This window comes from Schistocerca gregaria, unplaced genomic scaffold (genome assembly GCF_023897955.1).
Source record: "Schistocerca gregaria isolate iqSchGreg1 unplaced genomic scaffold, iqSchGreg1.2 ptg000180l, whole genome shotgun sequence".
Lineage (NCBI taxonomy): Eukaryota > Metazoa > Arthropoda > Insecta > Orthoptera > Acrididae > Schistocerca > Schistocerca gregaria.
Window position 1 is genome coordinate 2562900 of NW_026061730.1, and position 14075 is coordinate 2576974.

General features: G+C 29.9%; 1 protein-coding gene across 1 annotated transcript in view; it reads left to right on the top strand.

Moving 5' to 3' along the window:
* LOC126302892 (uncharacterized) overlaps window positions 1–14075 on the top strand; it is a 223198-nt gene that overhangs the window by 181939 nt on the left and 27184 nt on the right. The window contains exon 7 of the mRNA XM_049991748.1: window positions 13394–13500. Within this exon, the coding sequence (XP_049847705.1) occupies window positions 13394–13500 (107 nt within the window). The remainder of the gene's footprint in view (window positions 1–13393; window positions 13501–14075) is intronic.

The following is a 14075-nucleotide window of genomic DNA, read 5'->3' on the forward strand; positions in this document are numbered from 1 at the left end:
ACTGCCATCTGCTTTCTGTACAAATTGTAAATAGTCTTTCGTTCCCTGTATTTTACCCTGCCACCTTTACAATTTGAAAGAGAGTATTCCAGTCAACATTACCAAAAGCTTTCTCTAAGTCTACAAATGCTAGAAATGTAGGTTTGCCTTTCCTTAATGTTACCTCTAAGATAAGTCGTAGGGTCAGTATTGCCACATGTGTTCCAACATTTCTAAGGAATCGAAACTGATCTTCCCCGAGGTCAGCTTCTATCATTTTTTTCCATTCGTCTATAACGAATTCCCGTTAGTATTTAGCATCTGTGACTTATTAAACTGATAGTTCGGTAATTTTCACATCTGTTAACACCTGCTTTCTTTGGGATTGGAAGTATTATATTCTTCTTGAAGTCTGAGGGTATTTCTCCTGTCTTATACATCTTGCTCACCAGATGGTAGAATTTCGTCAGGACTGGCTCTTCCAAGGCCGTCAGTAGTTCTAATGGAATGTTGTCTACTCTGGGGGCCTTGTTTCGACTCAGGTCTTTCAGTGCTCTGTCAAACTCTTCACGCAGTATCATATCTCCCATTTCATCTTCATCTACATCCTCTTCCAATTCCATAATATTGTCCTCAAGTACGTCGCCTATGTATACTCCTTCCGCCTTTCTGCTTTCCTTTCTTTGATTAGCACTGGGTTTCCATCAAAGCTCTTGATATTCATGCAAATGGTTCTTCTTTCTTCAAAGGTCTCTTTAATTTTCCTGTAGGCAGTATCTATCTTACCCCTAGTGAGATAGGCTTCTACATCCTTACATTTGTCCTCTAGTCATCCCAGTTTAGCTATTTTGCACTTCCTGTCGATCTCATTTTTGAGACGTTGGTATTCCTTTTTGCCTGCTTCATTTATCGCATTTTTATATTTTCTCCTTTCATCAATTAAATTCAATACTTCTTGTGTTACTCAAGGGTTTCTACTAGCCCTCGACCTTTTACCTATTTGATCCTCTGCTGCCTTCACTATTTCATCCCTCAAAGCTAGCCATTTTTCTTTTACTGTATTTCTTTCCCCCATTACTGTCGATTGTTCCCCTCTGCTCGCCCTGAAACTCTGTATAACCTCTGGTTTAGTCAGTTTATCCAGGTCCCATCTCCTTAAATTCCTACCTTTTTGCAATTTCTTCCGTTTTAATCTACAGTTCATAAGCAATAGGTTGTGGTCAGAGTCCACATCTGCCCTTGGAAATGTCTTACAATTTAACACCTGGTTCCTAAATCTCTGTCTTACCATTGTATAATCTATCTCATACCTATTAGTATCTCCACTGTTCTTCCATGTATGCAACTTTCTTTCATGATTCTTGAACCAAGTTTTGGCTAGGATTAAGTTATGCTTCTGGCAAAATTCAATGAGGCAGCTTCCTCTTTCATTTCTTAGCTCCAGTCCATTTTCACCTAATATGTTTCCTTCTCTCCCTTTTCTTACTCTTGAATTCCAGTCACCCATGACTATTAAATTTTCGTCCCCCTTCACTACCTGAATAATTTCTTTTACCTCCTCATACATTTCATCAATTTCTTCGTCATCTGCAGAGCTTGTTGGCATATAAACTCGTAGTACTGTAGTAGATGTGGGCTTCATGTCTATATTGGCCACAATAATGCATTCACTATACTGTTTGTAGTAGCTTTCCTCTACTCCTAATTTTTTATTCGTTATTAAACCTACTCCTGCATTACCCCTACTTGATTTCGTATTTATAACCCTGTATTCAATTGACCAAAAGTCTTGTTCCTCCTGCCACTGAACTTCACTAATTCCCACTATATCTAACTTTAACCTATCCATTTTCCTTTTAAAATTTCTAACCTACCTACCCGATTAAGACTTCATTAATTTAGTCTTTCTTTGGCTTTGTGCTGATGTTCTCACAGTTACCTGCACTTGGAAGCATCAGAACAGTGTGGAGCCATTTTCCTGAGATTCTGATTGTATTTTTCCAGTATCATACAGTCTACAAACCAATTAGGATAATAGTTTCGTTTCCAAATCTCTCAACAATTTCGAAATTCCGAAGGACTGTTCGGTATGTCTTCCACATGATGTGGTCACAAGTGTTTCTGACACATGTTTGTTTATATGGGATGGGGAGGCAGCCATTTCGACGAACGCTGCTTGCCGCGACCTTCCACCAGGTCACCTGGGAACAAAGAAGCGTGAAACTGGCTGCCACAGGCAAAAGCAACACCCAACTCTGAACACCACAGAACGCCACTCAGTGTCCCAGCTGACTCTGTCTCTACATTACACAGCCTGTGATACAGTGTCAGTAGTAAACGACACGTGGCAACCACAGATCTCAATATCGATATCATCAGTCAGTCTGTGATAGTTGGTGATCTCACCACTTTGTTGCCTCGAACCATACTTCTCGCTCCATGTTCTGCTGCTGTTGCCCCACAGCCAAATGCCAATGTAATGTGTTGGTTCGATGCTCCCAAGTCCCTCATGTCGAAGATCTGATCTTTTACAAAGTCAGAAAGATGCCATACATTGAACGTAGGTGTTCCTTGCACATTTTCTTGTGTGACCTGCCCGTGAATAATTCCAGTAGGTTTAGACACAAACAATAACCATTGTGTACTCACATCATTCTCCATCTGTAGGTATATCTTTTCAGTACAGAAAGTAAACTCGCGTAAGGACTAAATTCGAAATCATCGCCCATGCATAAAAGTAATGCAGTATGATTTTTTAAAAGACAACGTAGTTACCATTAACTGTATAAATTATTTATTTCCACGACTGCAGTTTTGATCTTTCACCCATTATCAAGTTGTCTACAGCAAAATATGAAAACAAAGTATAGGGTATGTGTAGAATGGTACTATCATGCCATTCATATGGCAGTTAGATTACAAAAAATATTAAAAATAACACATCACTTACATTGTGTCTCAGTATATGTGAAAATTACGAACCTTCTGACATGTATATAAATAGATAAAAAATGTATGTTCTGGCTCATTAGCTCAAGTTCATGAAAATAAAATTATCGTTAGTTAACACTGAAGATATTTTAATAAAATTGACCTAGTTATCCATAACATACATTTTTATCCACTATCCGTTTTACCTAATAATAATGTAAGAGATTATAATATAAAATATTAATGTAATATAACTTTAAAAAATATTTATTTTACATATATTTCCCATAGGTGAATGTAATGTAATTAGAGAATTAAGCATTATATTTAAAAGAAATTATGAAAAATATTTTTTACAATTTTTTAGCACCAAAAATTGTCTTATTTTTTACTTTTGTGAAAAACATGTTTTTTAAGATTATGCTAAAGAGTAAGTACATAAAATTATTTTAACAACTTTTTCTTAATCCCAAAATTATTTTATTCTTGTCTTTTGTGAAAAACGTGTTTTTAAAAATTATGTTAAGGATAACTATATAAAAAAGCATTTTTAGATATTTCCTTAGCCCCAAGAAAAGTTCTGCTTATTACTTTTGTGAAAAACGTGTTTTCTAAGATTATTTACTTTCAGCTTCAACAGCCATAAGATTATTATGATTTGTCATTTGTAAATGACTTTTGAAATAAAACTTATTTACAGTTCTACCTCATCCACAAGTAACTTTAATCTTCTTACAGTCTTTATATAAATAAGAATGACCACCTGTTTGATATTTATGAAATTCTTCAATACTTTTTTAATCACACATTCATTACACAGTCTTCATTGTGGCATAGCGTTGTCCATTTAAAGAATATAAATTTTTTTTCACTATCTGAAAAGTGCATAAATTAATCATTTACATATTTATTCAAAAAGTTTAGAGCAATAAAATATCGAAAATTTATAAAACAATTTACAAAAATTGAAGATAAAATAATGAAAATATTGTTGGGTTACTAAAAAAATGAAGAAATTATTCCTTTAGATGAATGCAAAAATAAATCAGTTGTGGTATTCAATGATTTCATTCTTGAAAACCAGGACATAGTTGGCGAATATTTTTCTAGAGACAGACACAAAGGTATAGATTGTTTTTATTTACTTCAAATCTATTCAACAGTTAGTCAGAGATAACCTAAATTTTATAAGTATCTTTACACAAGATGATACCAATTTAAATCATAATTAACATGAATTTGTTGGTGGAAATTTCAAATTTTATGATTTAAAGAAATGTTTAGTAAATGTTGGAATGATGAGTTTGGATTTTTCACTATAGACATGACTAGAAAACCAAATGAAGGTAAGTTTAGAAATAGAATACAACATTTCTTAACATCATAAACTTTAAATAAAAACATAAACATTATTGTTAAACATAAACATTGAACATGAATGTTAAACATAAATGTTAAATATAATTAATGTTTTTTCTTCCTTAATAAATGTGACCAAGGTAAGATGAAAAAAATGTTACACAAGCTAAAGAAAATAGAAAGAAAGCTGAAGAATTAAAAGAACGATTTAAGCTTTAGAAAAAGCAACCAAGAACAGATTATGAGAAATCTAAAAAGGAAGATCAAACCTAATATTGATGCAATCGAAAAGCTAAGACAAGAAATTGAAGGATTAGGTGATAATGTTTCAAAAGCAATTGGATAAAATAGAGAAGTAGAAGAACAAATGATTCCATATCGTCATCATTTATTTGGATACTTATCACTAATTAAATCGTTAAAAGATTGGTCTGATGATAATATTTCTCGACAATATGAGTGTACATTAAGTGAATCAGTAATTCAAGATGTATTAAATAAAAATGAACAAGAGGAGAAATTAAGGAAAGCAACAGAAGGGAAACAACCTGAAAATGGTAGGAAAATAAAAGAGGCACAATATGATAATAATAATTTTGTGAAGCACAAACAAATGTTGGTAAAAATGTTAATAGAAGCAAGTGAAATAATGTTAACGTATATTAATCATAGAGAAGATCCAACTTTCGGATTAAAACTTGTTGGGGCATTAAATTTGTTTCAAAATGACCTGTAATTTTTAATGGTGATAGATTAAAAGTTGGTGCAAAAGACTTTGAAGGTACAGATAGATTAATGAATCTCTTAACTAAAAAACAAGTTACTATAGAGGATTTATATGAAAAGTCTAATTCTGTTGTTCTATCAAATTATGCAGATATATTGTACAGTTCAGGAGGACTATATTCTGAAACTTATCCAAATAAAATAAAATCAAGTAGAGATAAAAAGTACAACAACCTAATAAAAGGAATTGATAATGTATATTTTCCAAAAGTAAATCAACTGACATTATCAGATTCTTCTTCATCATCAAGTAAAGCTATTGGACGTGGTTTACTTAAAAATATACAAATAAATCAATTGAATGTGTTTGGATGAATGATGTTAGACAATTCATGGTGAGGAACTAGCTGCAAATAAGAATTATCGTAATGAAAAAGTTAGTATTGCACAAATGTTAACATATAAATTTACTGATTTTATAATTGATTATCCAAAAGGAATTCCATATTTAACTAGATTTTTGAATAATCTTCCACATACATTTTGGAAAAGTGATAAATATGGAACAGGATTATTAAATACTTTAATTAACATATTACCATTTGAAGTGCATCTTTCTGGTTATAATTACTGTGATCCAGGTACAAATTTAGAAGAAGGACTACCTAGAGGTGATAAAGGTATAAATCCATTAGATGAAGCTTGTAAAAACAAGATATGGCTTATAGTGATAATGAAGCTTTAGAAAAAAGACGTATAGCTGATAAAGAACTTGAATTAGCTGCAAAAGAAAGAATGTATGCAAATGATGCTTCATTTGGTGTTAAGGTTGCAGCAGCAGCAGTTAGAGAAGCAATGTATGGTAAACGAAAATTAGGTATGGGAATTAAGGTTGATGAAAATGGTTGAGGTTTATAAGTTTAAAAAATTTTAGTACATCTTAAACTATATAAAAATATTTATTAAATTTTTAACTCTATAAGTGAATAACTTAATAATTGATACTTTGCTACCTACTTGCAAAACAAATACAACATCAATTAAATTAAAACAGAATAATGAACAATTAAATGCAATTGAACCCTTTTAACTGAGCCACAAACATGTAAGAAAGATAAAAATACTTGTGGAAATTTACTTACTTAGGTATGTCTGTTGTTAAAAAAAATTGAATATCTTAGAAAAAGAAAGAAGGTAAAGGGCTAACACAACATGAAGGAGGATTTCTTCCATGAATGTGGTACATTTAATTTAGATACATCTGATAGTCCTGTACACACATTGGATTTGTTAATATAAAAATAATACTAAAAAAGTTGTTTTCGATTCATTTTGTTGTAATACACCAAAATATTTAGTTAACTATGTAGGAAAAAAAGAACTATATTACAATACCGAAAGAATACAATGTTTTGATGATGTAATATGTGGTCATTTATGTTTATTCTTTTTAAAATTACTATGTGATTATTATACTTTTAATGATATCTTATATTTAATAAATGGACATTTCTGGAAATAAGCTGCGGCCTAAAGGTGGTGGGAATGTATTATCAACCTTAACTGGACCACTAGAAAGTGTTATTATTAAACCACTATGTGCAAGACTTGATCCAAAAATAGAAAGTGTTATTAAACAACTTAACAATGAATTACATGTGATTTTTAAACTAAATAAATGTTTAAAAGCTCCAATTAATGGTTATGATGCTGTCACTAAACAATATTTACAAAAGGAATGTGGTACAAAACCAGTATATACAATTATTTTAACACAATTTAATAACTATGTCAACAATACATAATTTAATTAAATAAATTAATCAGATTCATCAAGATAACTACAATACTTTTAAGACGTTTTTTAAAAAAATAAATAGAAAAAGATTTTAATAACTATGTTAATAAAGAAGAATATAACATGATTCTTTCAGAGTTAAACAACAGAAATGGTATAATAGATAGTATTTTGGAGCATAATAATAAAGTAATCAAAGATACAAAATGAAATCTTACTAATTCATTAAATAATATTGATTCAGTAGAAAGTTACGTTAAATCATTAGAATCAGAAATTAAAAATAGCTTAGACAAAAAGTAGGTTAAGATCTAGAAGTACTGGAAAAATTAGTTTAACTTTAACTTTATTAAATTTTTAATCTATTTAAATTTTTATATATGTAAATTCAAAATCATACTTCACATGATTATCATATTTATTCTTTAAAATGAAAAAAGGTTACTGATATGCATAGTCTACATAGAGTAACAACTAAATATGAAATATAAAGAATTGAAGGATTTTGTACAATATGTAAAAGTAAAAAGAGTAAATTATAAAAAACGCAAAAATGTAATTAATGAATTATGTAAACCAATGAGAAACAATTTTAAAAGAAGAAATTTTGTTTCCTTCAATATAGATGATTTATGGCAAGCTGATTTAGTTGAAATGTTTACTGGTAATTCAAAAGTGATTTCTCGAATAAACAAATGCTATTAATATTAATTAACAATAACTTATGTTTTTTTCAAAATATGCATTTGTTGTTCCTATTAAAAGATAAGCATCTATTTTTGAATGATTTAACATTACGCCTAAAGGAAAGATGTGGAACAAATTTGCTTTAAAAGGAAATTATAGATGCATTAACTTAGTTAAGAGTCTAGTTCATAAATACAATAATACAAAACATTCTACAATAACAAGCAAACCAATAGGATTTAATGAAAAATATCTAAAAACAAGTAACATGGTACCTAGTTGCTGACTATATTCAGCTATTAGATGATGCAAAAGTCGGCTTCAGCTGACGCCAAATTTACAACACGTGATAAAGTGAAGATTAGAAAATTTAAAGGTCTTTTTGAAGAAGGATATACAGCTAAATGGTCAATAGAAATGTTTGGAATTGAATATGTATTTATTCTAATCGAACTACATGTAAATTAATAGATATAAAAGGAAATTTTTATGAACAAGAACTAGAGAAAACGAAATATCCAGATGTATATTTAGCTTTAAATGTTTTAAGAGAGAAACGGGATAAAGTTTATGTTAATAGGTAAGGATCTGATAATTCACATAACAGTTGGGTCATTAAAGATAAAGTTATTTTATAGTAGTTCAGTTTGATGATGATGCAGACTAATTATGTTCCTAAACAATTGTTCTTGTGTATATTATTCAAAATATTGAAATAGTTCAGATGACAGACAATAATTAAATTTACGTTCATACAGATTTATTGAATAAGGATTCAAGTTCAACCTCAACATATCTCAACACAATTTGGATGTCTTTCTTTGGTTTTATATAGCTGTTTCTGTAAATTTTTTCTTTGTGTTCTAATGACATAATAGTTATATTCACATTCATCTGCAAATAATTTTAAATGGATGAATGTTGGTCTTAAACTGACATCAATTGTTTTAGGAACTACATGTGGTAATAAACTATTTATTTCTTCATTTCTTTACCTCTTAATTCTAATGCAATATTAACTGTTTTATATTTTGAATGTGATCATCTTTTAATTGAATTATTTCTGTGTTTAATTTATTCAGTTCTTGTAGTTGTTCTATACATTTATCTTTGTCTTTTATTTGATATATATAGGCATCAATCGTCCTATATTCACCATGATTTCTAATTGATGATAAAACTTCATTTTTAGAAGATGAAATTAGTGATTATAATCCAGATTCGTTGATAAATATTGACGATTTTTCATTACTTTTAAACCCTGGTAATTTACCAGGTTTAGAAAATTGATCATATTTTACTTTATCGTCAATATCAACATGTTTTCCAGTTGCATCATCAGTATCTTTATCCTCTAATATCTGTGCAATATATTTTGCTTTAAACCATGGATTATTTTCTTCATCAATAATCATAAAACATTGTTTATTGTTGTATGTAAGCTTGTTGTAGAACAGATTTACAATGGATTCCATTTAAGAGAAATATTTTTTATTAATGTAGCAAAAAAATAGTACATGAAATTTGTACTTTGTACTTATGATTATATTAAAATACCTCTGTTATTGCTGTTTGTGAAAATAATAGTAGCTGCACAGGGCTTAGAACTGCAAAAGAATAACAAGCTCATTTTTAATTGATTTTGGTTACTTAGATATTTCACCAGAAACTGAAAGAATCCAAGTTAGTGATGAATTAGTAAGAGAGTCGTTAATGTTATTTCAACTAACACACAATCTTGATGTTTGTGTTGGATTAAGTGAAGAAATTTACGTTTTATGAACCAACATAGATGTGGTGTATAACATTCATTTGAACATTATAGAACTAGTATGTAAAAACAGAATGAAAAGAATATGAAATGGAATTATAATGGAGTAAATAAAAAAGTATCAGAATTTACAAATGTGGTTTTTAGTTTATGGCAGAAATATAGTGGAATTCAGTTTATTCATGATGTAAATGATCCAGATATTTTAATTACAGGTAAAAGGCGAATACATTTAAACGAATTTAATGGTGAACGTTTGCCAAACGAGTTAGATGGAAAAGGAAATATGTTAGATCATGCTTTTTTTTAAATAGGAAATACATATGGAGAAAGATGAAAACTGGCACTTCAAATTGATAAAAATACACGAAAAAATCAAACAAATCTGTTTGAAGTTTAAGTACATGAAAATAGTCATGCATTACGTTTAGAACAGTCAGATGTATATCAATCAATAATGTATGCTTACTATAATGGTTGACAATAGAATTATCTCAGGATGATACTGATGCTATCAAAAGTTTGTATGGAACACTAACAAATACATCAATTACAAAAACAAAAACAACAACTACTACTATGATGTCACTTATACCAGTAGAACCAATTGAATCATTATGCAAACCTAAAAAATTTGATCACTTACTAACAGCAAAAGGAATTGTGTATATTTTTCATAATACGTGCGTTTCAATAAGTGAGAATAAGCCACAAATAATAACTAATTTTTTTAACATTTATACATCAAGATTTACAAAATAATAGAAGGAATATATCAAAGACAAAGTGGTGAAATTGTAATATTTGTTGACTATATGTTTTATATGGTAAACTTACACACATTACAATTAATTTTGGGATACCCGCAATCAACAACTACAATAGATTAACGTACAAATTTTTTTTAAGTAGCATAGTAAACACTTATTAAGGAAGAATATTTAATTCCTTCTATGAATATTTGTATGTAGATTTATCATGAAGAGCTATACTAAGAAAATCTCCGGGATTACCACCAAAGATGAATTCTGTGTTTAGATACACATACGGTTTCTTTAATTTTTTCTAAGATGATATTTTCTACAAATACAACGAATTTACAAAAAAAGTAGTTTGAGCCAGTAGAACTGATTCCTCTTTATTTGGTATTGATTGTCATAAGACATCTGAATTAATTCCTAAAGTAATATATATATTGAAAGATACAGTAAAAAATTAAAGGTTCAACTTTTTTAGAAATTTAATAAAAATTATTTCTTATAAACAGGGAACTGTGATTAAAAATAATGAACCAACATTAAAAATATATTATCTGCACTTGATTAATTACTAATAAGTACAAGCTCTATTGATCCTTTATTTGATAGAAATCGACAATTTAGGAATGATAACTATGAATGTGATGATGATTATGATGATGATTAATCGTGATGATTATTTTTAAAATAATTTATATTAATAATTTAATTAAATAATTTACTTTTTTAAAATTCTAATAAATTTCTTCTATATATATATATATATATATATATATATATATATATATATATATACAGAACATATTCAAGTTCAACAGGATTGTGCTGTAAAATTGACAATTTTACTTCACAAAAATACATAAAAGATGGTTATAGAACTATATGTATGCCATGTTTAAATAAATATCATGTAGAAAATTACAATAAAAATCGAATTACATCTGAATGTGGAAAAAGAGTTTGTAAATATTATTTCAAGGAACATGCAAGACGAAATCCAACTGAAGAACATACGAAAATTTAAACTGAATCAACAATGGATAATGAGGTTTAACTTTAAATTATGATTCTTTGTGATTAATTATTCTTCCATCTATTGAATAGCTATCAGACTATTAATAAAAATAAGTTTTACAAATCTAATAAATTTTTAATAAGTAGAAAAGGTAACTAATTGTTTAAAAACTTACTTCTTCCTCGTTAAACAAAACAAAAAACTAAATAGTAAACTAATTCTTTTAAAAACTAATTTTACAAAAAGTAATTGTTTAAAAACTAAATAACGAACTAACTGATTGTTAAACTGGTTATTAAAAACTAATTTATTATTAAACTAATTCTTTTTTTGATTACCTATTTATTAAATAATAATCCATGTTCATCTATTAATTAAATATAATTTAATTAATAAAAATAATATTTACAAATGTATTAACTTTTTTTGCAATAAATAGAAAACAAAATGGAAAGTAACAATGAGGTTCAACTACAATATATTGCTTATCAACTACGATATACTGTTGCAAGACTTCATGAATTTTATAAAGAAAACTATTTATGAGGATATTCAAATTTACATAAAGCTGAATTAATTAGATTTATCATTAGTAATCGTTCAATTATTATTAGTAATCATCCAAATATTGTTAGAAATAGTACGCCTGTATAAATACAAATATTGTTAAAGATAATATGTCTAAAATATGTGAAAATCATAAAAATTATTTAACGAGAAGTAAGTAAAAACTTTAAAAATATTATATTGATTTATATACCTGAAGAAGTAAGTGCAAATCAGTGAAATATTGTTAAAAATAATAAAGCTGTATGTAGTAAAAATCTTTGGATAAAGTTACCATTTTATGATATTTATAACGTTTTTCTAACTAAATAAGATAAGCCATTAAAAGGTATATTTCCATTTCCTACAAATACATTTGCAAAACCAAAAGACAGAAAAACAATTAAAGATTACTTAGTCAAAAAGGCATTTGGAAAGAGATTACAAAATATAAATATATAACTATAAAATAACTTAGGTGGTAAGTGGGGGAATACAAGTCGTTCTTCCCTTAGCTCTCATCAGTAATTGTACATCCAACAGTAAACGTTTTATATAATAGTATCTTAATATCATGTTTACATTCGTTAACAGAATTTGCCATTCTGTATTACAATACAGTCATATGACATAAGGGAATAAAATAAGAAACTTCTTTATTATGATGGGGGATAATAGCATATATGGTATCTGCCGCCAATGACTTACAGTAGTTTAGATGCTCATAAAAATGTGGCAATAATAATGATGTGCATTCATTTTAGCAGATTAACATGACACAGGCATTAATCTCATTGACACAACTGTCGTAAATGAATTGATCCACATAACAAATAAAAAAAGTACAATAAACTTAGATAAATATGTATGATGGGATACTTTCCACAAATTATAGAACATTATATGTACCTCCACCTTACTGTAAAATGGACAATTAATATGTAATATACCATACCAGTACAAATGTAGTCATAGATTTTCATGGTCCTTAGAATGCTTAGAGGAAGAAGGTCTCTTTCAGCTACTCTTGCAAAATACCTCATACAGTTTCTTGCTGAACTACTAAAATATATTACTTATGTTAAAACAAGGGCATCATAAATATAAAAGTACCTATGAGTGGACGTGATTCTTCCTCGTTTTCATACAGATCATACAACTCATTGGAAATGTCCTAAGGACTACTCGTATTGTTGAAACCAGCATAGACACGATTCTGTGCAAATCGTCATGTCAACCAGGCAAAGTACACATCCTCATTTCTGTTACCTTCTGTAATTGGCACATAAAACTGATTTTAAATGCAGGTTCCAATCCTCCCTCAGGAGTGGATGTGTCTGATGTCTTTAGTTTAGTTAGGATTAAGTAGATATGCGTTCTATGGGACTTATGACCTCATATGTTAAGTCCCTTAGTGCTCAGAGCCATTTGAACCATTTGATTGTAAATTATCTCAAGATCTCTTATTCCTTTGTCTCATTGCTGAGCAAGTCATGTGGTTTATTTTTGAAGTAGTTGTATCTTTGCGTTTCTTCAGGTAGGTTGATATCTCTACCCTTAGGCAATGTATGAAGAATTTTTATCACTGATCTACGTCAGTTTGTTGTACTCCTCTCGCTCTGCCTGTTGTGCTCCTTAAATTTGTGGCTGGAATATGAGCCATGTAACATCTGGTCGAGGTGTCTGTGCTGTAACTCTTACAATTACTGTCAGTGTACATTGATCTAGTTTCAAAATGTGAATGCTACTTGCATACACTTTTTGAGGGCAGAAAGTGAAAGCTGTGCTTATATGGAAATCTGATCCACTGGCTTGTTCACTAGTTTTCCAGGAACGCCGCTCCAGCTACTGGCGAGACGTGGCGCAGCTGCTCTCGCTCAGTGCGACGCACTACTCACAGCTGTTGGTTCCCCTCGCATTAGAAGATATGGTAAGTGGACTTTTCTCCTCCTCTTACAAACTGCCTTATATGTATAGGGGGTGAGAATATAACACACACCGAGTTGTCAGTTCTTGGAGTGTGTTTCCCAGTTTTGTTGGTTCACACACCAGCTATCTTTGGTTCTCCTGTCCTAATACTAACCATTTGGAAGAATTCTGAACCAACCTCTACTACTGTGAGCCTTTTGGGGCTATGATACAGGTAGACTAAGATCGGAATGGTTAGAGATAGTCTGTGTCTTTCTTTTTTCGCATTTGCTCGCTACTTCCTTAACAGATTCACGTAACTTTGTATCAGAAGCTGCTTTTCAAGCTGAAGCCTCTGAGCTTCATATTTAGTGGAGACTGGCCTAGAGTCTCTGTCTGGCATTTCATGGCCAGACAGGGTTCCCAACAGGTTCTAAGTGCTGCAGTCTGGAACCGTGCGACCGCGACGGTCGCAGGTTCGAATCCTGTCTTGGGCATGGATGTGTGTGATGTCCTTAGGCTAGTTCGGTTTAAATAGTTCTAAGTTCTAGGGTACTGATGAATTCAGAAGTTAAGTCCCTTAGTGCTCAGAGCCAT